The following is an 8,334-nucleotide window of genomic DNA, read 5'->3' as shown; positions in this document are numbered from 1 at the left end:
ACTTCCTTGAGGTCAGTGAATAACTTTTAAAGAACATTAGGGAAAGTTGTGGGAATGTTTTATTTTATTTTATTATTAAATCATTTCAAATAACAAACAGGCATTAACATATTATCATTGTTAAACACATTAACAATAAGACCAAGCAGCATATCGTATACAAATAAAATAAATATAAATAAAAAGTACAAAAATATGAAAAGCAAATTATAACAAAATACATTACACTGGGTGTTAATCCATATACTGCCCGTAATTTAGAGAGTTTTGCCGTAAATTTGCCGCAAAACATAAAGAAACTTTAATAAATCGACATTTATGTAGATAAAACTTGGCTACAATCAGCCAGAGCCGTTGAAAACATATTCACATTTAACGGCTCTGCGATCAGCAAAGTTGTGGGAGCGTTGAGTTTGTGTATGGTTGTCATGGCGACGCTGGCCCTTCCTCCCCGGAGCCCCTGTGTGAGAGTTCAGTTGCTCCTCCTCACTCCTCAGTCAAGCACTGGTTTATTAAAGAGTGAATGAGGACTGCAGTTTTCCTGCTGTGGATACTGGATACTGTCTGAATCAAATATGTCTCACACTGTGACTCTCGCCGGTCCCTCGCCGTGGGGTTTTCGTCTGGTGGGTGGACGGGACTTCAGCACACCGCTCACCATCTCCAGAGTACGTCTTTTCTCATTCTTCTCTTTTAATGATGGACTGTGTCGATGCGCGACCCCTTTACAACCGGCGTGCTATTTCATTGTTGTAACGTGGACATTTGGGTTTACTTCTCTAAATGTGGCTTTACTTCTCTAAATGAACTCGATGAACTTAGTTTTTCTTGTTTGTCGCGTCGGTTCGCCTCGCTTATACAGTAGTTTATCTCCCACTCTGTAACGAAGATATTTCAATTTCACTTAAGCCATTATTCTCATTAAGTTAAACTTAATAGAGTTCTTGTTTCTGTCCCGTTTAAATATCAACGTTATCTCCTAAAATTTCTTTGGAGAAATAACGTTAACAGGAAAAAATGAGACAATAGTTGACACTTATTTGAGCATATAGCTGTAAAAATTAAGTTGGCCTTTGAACAATTTTAAAGGATAAATGTTTGAGCTCATATTGAGACCTCTCACTTTGTAGACTTTGGTATCTTGGCTTTTTTTATTATTTTTTTTATTAAAATGATTATTATTTTTAATATGCTGGAGACTTGAGGATAGTCTCCATGTAATCTAACTAATGTCTAAGAGAAACATTTGAGATATTAAAGTAATCTTCTGTGTTAATATCACTTTCCTTTGGGCATTGACTTCGATGCTTCTCAAATGAATGAAAAGCTGAATCATGCTCGACAAACCCTGTCATTTACTGCACATTTGTGGCCAGTAAATGCCTATGTCAGAAGAAATCTTATTCGACTGCCTTACACTTACATTTAGAAAAATGGCAGCTGGTTGTCACCGATTAATATTTACAGCCAGTCAGGGCTTTATCTGTGGTCATGGATGTTTAGTCTAGTCCAACCAACCTTCCACTGTCCAGTGGATGAATGAAGGTGATGCCGGTACAGTTTTCTGGTTGTTTATTGGAACGGCTAAAAACTCAGTTTTGAAAGTACTATCTATTCCCTTACAATAGCCTATACAAAAACAAAACACTGGGTTAAAAATAAAATAAAAATATGGGTTGTTTTTAGCCCAACAGCTGGGTAAATATAGGACAGAACACATGTTGGGCTAATCTTATACCCAGACAATTGGGTTGTTTATTTAACCAAGAATAATGACTTGATTTTATTAATTCATTTTTTTACAACAATGCTATCTTATTTTACTTAATAATTGAATTGGTAGGCCTACTTACAGATTAACTTAAATCCTCCTTTTGAAAAATCCTTTGGAAATGTAAGACTTTTTCAAGACCTTTTTAAGACCAAATAAAGACAATTTACTGAATAAATTAAAAGGAGAAAACAATACATCAATATGTCTAGGGAGAAACACGAGCAACACTTCAGAGTTTGAAAATACAACCTTAAAAAGATTTCGATATCCATTACTTTTTAATTCATTTTACAATAACAAAAATCCACTATAATATTACTGTATCTTCTGATCACACTGCACACTTGTTTTATGTAAAACTGATCAAAATGAATCGAGCTCATGCTTAAAAACAAGAACAAATATTTGCTAATGACTGACTCCATAACCTGCCCATAAACAAACAGTTCACAGTTCTGAGAACATTTTTTAACATCCTTATAGTATTTAGATTTGACAAAGGAGTCAGGTGTTTCCATCAAGCGACATGTGACTTACCCTTTATGTTGCTTTGCACAGTAACTATTTTACACATGACATAAAACGTAAAACAAACCTGCATTTCACAGAAGAAATGCACCTATTCGGCAACACCTGAGAACCGTTCTCTCCTGAAGAGGATGCAATGGTCTCTCGACCGCTGGGTAACACCCACCCCCCACCCCCCCACCCCCCCCACCCCCCCACCCTACAGGCTCAACCCAGCGTTTGAGTCGAGAAAATAACCTTGCGTTTTGGTGCTGAAGAAACATCTGCACCGTGTAAAGATAGCAGCTTGATGCTGAAAGCTGTTGAGAGGCTCATCAGCACCACAGGACTGAGGATGGATCTGGTGAAGCGAAGCTACCGCTGGAAGGCTTGGCTTCGGATATCTTGCATTTACGTCCTATGAAGGCTTCCATCTGGCTCTGTGGATCCAGTTCCCAGTAAATGCTGAGATTAAACCTCAGGTTTTGTTAGGGAAAGTGTCTGTTAAGGTTGCAGATGTTTAGTTGCCTATTGCCAATGGAAAACCTCCAAATGGAAAAAAAAGTTGGTATTACATTGTGAGTGTAAATGAATAGTCTTGGATTTGGTGCTGAAACCCAAAGCACAGGACAATAGAGACACCAGAATAACAATATTCATGATTCTGAAGCTGAAAATACTGAATTATTGTAGACGAATATTCTCTGTAACTGTCTAGATATATTTAAAATAATGCAGGACACTTTTTACTGGTAACATCAGACATTTGGCATTATCAGGAGGACACACACATATTACCCCATTGCATTATTATACTCAACATTATATAGTAGTTATAAATGACACTAAAACATTGAAAACTTGATTTTTTTCTCACACAGTAATTTTTATGTTAAGTGAACTATCCACAATATTGTCACTATCCATGATGCATATTGTTGCATTTTTGTATTGCGATATATTATGACACAATATATTTTTACACCCCTAGTTTAAACACAATCCAAGATGCAGTTTTAGTCAAATGAATGTGGACATTCAGACAATATGGGAGATAAATTAGTAATATGGAGATGAAAGTATGCAGTTACTTGGGATATCCACAACCTTGGACCATTGGTTTGTTGTAAAATGCTTTTGCTTCTGTGTTTCTGTTGAACATTTGGGGTTTTCCTGGTGAATGTGAAAGTGCTGAGGTAAAAGTTCATTGAATCATTGCCAAGTGCAATACACAACAAATTGTTAGCACTTGTCCTAACTGACAAATGTGGCTATCCATTTACAGGAACTCAGAACAGTGCAATGTCCTCGCGACAAAATTACTGAGAAAATGGGAATCTCTTTTTCATTCCTACGGTAAACTTTAAAGAAGCTGAACCAGATAGACGAACGTACGCCGTCTTATAAACACATTTACTCTGCTAATCTTCAATGTCTGACTGGCTCCCTCTGGGATTTCACAGGGCTAATTTATCGCATCCAGGGCCTTCCTCTTGTTTTCGCTCTGTAAGGGCATGCAGTAATGCTGGCAGGCTGAAACTCATTGTCCACTTTTGCTCAGCTCCACATTTATAACACACACACACACACATTCCAGGAAGCCATGTGACATTATTCAAAAAGAGATTAAGTAGCCACTAGGAGATTCTGAGGCACAGGATTCATCAAAGTTCACAGCGTCATGGGCATGGTGCCAAGCTACACTGCTAAACTTGAGTGTCTACTTTCAATGGGTGGTCTCGAATGGTGGGTTCTTGGCTGTAATTGGAAAAAATGGGTTGCTCTGTTCTGACAGGGTCACAGAGAGTAGGAGGGGAAAACAACAATGCAAAAAATCAATCAAACTCTATGCTATTTCAATGCAAATTGGTAGAGATCACTATGGACATGTTGTTCCCCCATTCTTGAAAAACAATTACCAAAACTACACAAGTTAAACCAAAATATGTCCCAGTTTACAATAAACACGGGTTGAGTTGCAGCAAGGATAAACAGAGTTGGTGCCGGCCACAATGAGAGCATGAACCCATCGATTCAATGTTGCGTGGGAAGCAATTTTGTTACTTAGTTTGTTGGTACTTGATGTCCACTGTAATGTGAAGTGATCCTGAACAACTTCTGTATACTTTGAGAGTAATCATTGATTTTCCTCTACTTTTTTGTATTTTTATTCCAAAGGTATAGTAAACAGAAGTGCCAAAAGTTAAGCAGTTGTATATTGAAGGCTGGTTCACATTGAAAGCAACATTTTTTTTTACTCTTTATGTCCAATGTTTTCCAAAACACAGTAAACCATTATGAATCAGCAGCTTCCTAGTGTATGTGGGGTTTGATTGAATTCCCATTGTAATCATCAACAGTTGTAATGCATATAAAGCTCATATTTAGACTATAGTGATCCTTTCTCCTCATCATTCTCTCTACATGTACAAGTTTTGATAATGTAGGCTATGTACAATGTTTTTAGCCTTTGCTTTTCTTTTTTTCTTTTTGGCCAAAACAGTGGGGTCACATTACATAACTTGTTCTTTGTGGCTCAGCAGGTTAAACCAAGATGTTTCAAGATAAAGCGACATGTGTCTTAGTATTACTACTATAACTTCATACATGCAATGAGGCCTGTTAAATGGGACGGATTAGCCTTATTAGTAGGTCAAGAGCTTCTTTTTGCTAAATATTTAGGGTTGTACATATGTGCTTGGCTTATTATAGGCAAGTGAATGAGTCATTTAGGTAATGACTTGGATGTGGGCTACATCCCACTGTAATAACAACAGCCCTTGCTCCCTATTCTTAAGACAAGTGTTCTGTACTTACCGACAATTTCAGGCAATTTCCTGTCTTAACATCTAAACTGGTGTTTTTAGACGTCTATGATTACTTCAAGTTAATTGTATCTATATAGTTAACTATGGTATGTAGTGGTGGATATAGTGCTTAAATGTAATTACTTTTACTATGCAGAAGCATTAAAATCTCTACAAAAGAGTTTACTACTGTATTAAAATGTTTTGATGTCTGATTTCTACATCCATCCATTTATCAATCCACTTGATTTCTAAGATCTCTCAGGAAGTTTTATTGTGAAACACTTTTTTTTTTTTTAAGAGATGAACAGTGTTAGTAGATTTACAATATTGACCCTAACATAAAATGGTTATTGGCTATTTGCATTTCAGTTTCTTAGATCTCAAAGCCAGAGAGTACTGGCTGTGTCAGAGAATGAGATATGATATTATATGATAAATGTTATTGATGTCATGTGTAGAGAACATGCTTTTTTGAAGGAATTCAGCCATTGTTTACTGTAATTGAACAAATTACTGTTCAGTACATTAAAAAAATCTTGCTTCTCATGAAAACTGCTTGTCATTAAATCCACGACCAGATCAATATTTCGCCATAAAATCAAAAAAAAGAAAAAGAAATGATGATATTCTTTTAATGAGTCTACTATTTTGTTCCTCATTGTTAGTAGAAGAATCTCTTTCGTTACTGTAAAGGCTAGACTCATTGGAAAAGCGTGACTCTACTAGGGCTGCACGATATTGGAAAAAACTGACATTGCAATATTTTTTTTCTGCAATATTGTGATTTGAAAACAATTTTACCAGATTCATTGAAAATCACCTAATTTTAAAATCAAAATACTTGGCCTATTTGTAATTAATTTAAGCTCTAGATTGATTGAGGTGATTTTGTAGGGGAGTGAATCTGCATAGAAAATAAAAAAACTAATTACAAGCATAGATAAATACAATAGAACAAAGACGCAAATTAAATAAACAGTGCTTTATGTTTTCCAGGCTAGTCTAACAGTATTCACATACAGAAATTGAATAATCAGATTTAAAATAGCACTGCATAGTCTTTACTGTATAAATGAAATATAATTAATCTTTGTTAAAGATACTAAAGTGATTTTCTCAGTGTATTTTGTTGTTTGATAAGCATTGATGACACAGACAGCCGTGGGTATATTAGGCTGCTGTCACTTTAAGACCTAATGCACGGATCCAATATAATGATACGCATCCATTTTCTTTCTCAACTTTTTACGTTCACTTAAAACGTAAGCAACTGTGTTACGGGGACACTTGCCGAGATGGACGAGTCGATGTGTCCATTCAAGCACAAAAAGAAAAAAACTACACAAAAACTACACAAATGTACCTATACCTCAACTCTAGAGGTAGTAAAACACCAACAGCATAGCTCACAGACTTCTAGAATCGAGTTCAAATGGCATGGTTGCTTTAGCAAATATCTTTTTATCTCATGTTTGCTTTTGTTAACACTATCGGTTATGTTTAGGGTAGGGTTTAGTGTAGGTGGTAAACATGCTATACGCAACAACTCGTTAAAGAATGTGATATGATAATGCTTCAGTGTGTAAATATATAAACACTGGAAATGATATAACCAACATAGGGCCTACATGTTTCATGTTCTTTCTGTGAGTAGAAAGCATCCTAACCTCTTCTGAAAGTGAACAGCAGTGTTTTACTGTACCATTACATAAAAAGTAAGTGTCATTTCAACGTCAGTGTAAACCCCTGAAGTAATATGTACTGTAATTATATCAACCTGGAAACTTAACATCAGGAACATCCAGGAAAACACCTCAAACTAAGGGTGGATGAATCTTTTTGCTATTGTTCTTTCTGTTTGTTATTAAAAATAAGAATTTTTAAATTGCGAACAATAGGACAAATACAATAAAACAAAGATACAAATGAAATATACAGGCTTTAAGTTTTTTAGGTAGGCCTACATTAGGTTTATTTATAAGTAGCACTTAAGTAATTATTAATAATCATATGTAAAAATCAAACACTGTTTAGTCTTCACTCGATTAATTAAAAATACATTAACTCTTATTAAAGCTACAGAAATGATTCAGTCAGGATCAGTGAGGGATTTTCTATTTCCAGTGTGGATAACATCTTTGGTTCTATTGTGTTTTGTCACATCGCGTTGTGCCGCTCTTGTCTGGTGTAGACACTGAGTTATTGCATTAAAATCATTCAGTTATCACAAGCCATTACAATATAGACATCGCAATACATTTGCTATATTTCGCATATTATATCCTATAGTGGTAAGTTATTTTTAAACTCAATAGAGCATTAACCCTGTAAGCGCTATTCACCTAATATTTCACCAAGATCATGGTTTGATTAAATTTTATTAATGCTGATTTTAATAAAAATAAAAAAACACAGGTTGTTCTGTTCTGTACTAAGTTGTAGTGATGAGAATTAGTTTTTTTCTTGCATTACAGTAATAAGACTGTTACAGTTATGTTCAGTTAGTTTCTGTTTTCATGGACTTTTGGTTTGTTATGTTCAGTCTCAGATGTGTTTGTTTGTATTGGGGCTATTTACATGACACCGCTTTCAACTAAAACTGTAAAACTTTGTATGCGTTTAGGCCGTTCATTTACACGACAACGCCGTTTTGGTGCAAAGTGAAAGTTTTTGAAAACAGTCTCTGTTTAAACAACAAAAACGTGAATCTGTGAAGACAATGACGTCATGCACATGTGTATTATGTGTTCAGTCTAAAGTGTTTCATCGCCATCTACTGGCATGGCAGCAGAATACAGCTTTTTTTATTCGTTTTTGCGATGATAATGGTGGCATCTGTACGCGGAAAACTCAAAGGAAAAACTTTAAGCATATCGCTGTCGTATAAACGTACCCTTAGTTTCCCGCCAGACTGTCATCAGTTGCCATTGACACTCATGTAGCCTAATCATTACACCTGTTTGTTATCATCTCATAATCACTGTGTATTTCAGGGTAGGTTTACACGACAACGATATGCTTAAAACCGAGTAGTTTTTCCCGTTGTGCTTTCACAGATGCACATTTTTGTTGTTTACACGAAGACCATTTTCAAAAACTTGCATTTTGAAACCCGTTTTCAAACATTAGCGTTTTCAGGCCCCCAAAACACTGTTGTCGTGTAAGGCCCTGTTTACTCGAGAACGCTTGTGGGTGAAAACGTAAAACATTTGATCAGATGTGCCTTTCGTTTAGACGGCGACA

At 35.8% G+C, this 8,334-nt stretch overlaps 1 protein-coding gene across 1 annotated transcript in view; it reads left to right on the top strand.

Annotated features, from left to right (window-relative positions):
• The first annotated feature begins 488 nt into the window (after positions 1 to 488).
• Positions 489 to 8,334, top strand: part of pdlim4 (PDZ and LIM domain 4) — a 46,701-nt gene continuing 38,855 nt past the window's right edge. Inside the window, exon 1 of the mRNA XM_081390899.1 lies at positions 489 to 668. Within this exon, the coding sequence (XP_081247025.1) occupies positions 576 to 668 (93 nt within the window). The 5' untranslated portion in view covers positions 489 to 575. The remainder of the gene's footprint in view (positions 669 to 8,334) is intronic.

The sequence above is a fragment of the Scardinius erythrophthalmus genome (assembly GCF_964197995.2).
Source record: "Scardinius erythrophthalmus genome assembly, chromosome: 17".
In the NCBI taxonomy this organism is placed as follows: Eukaryota; Metazoa; Chordata; class Actinopteri; order Cypriniformes; family Leuciscidae; genus Scardinius; species Scardinius erythrophthalmus.
This window is presented reverse-complemented; position numbering and strand designations above follow the sequence as displayed.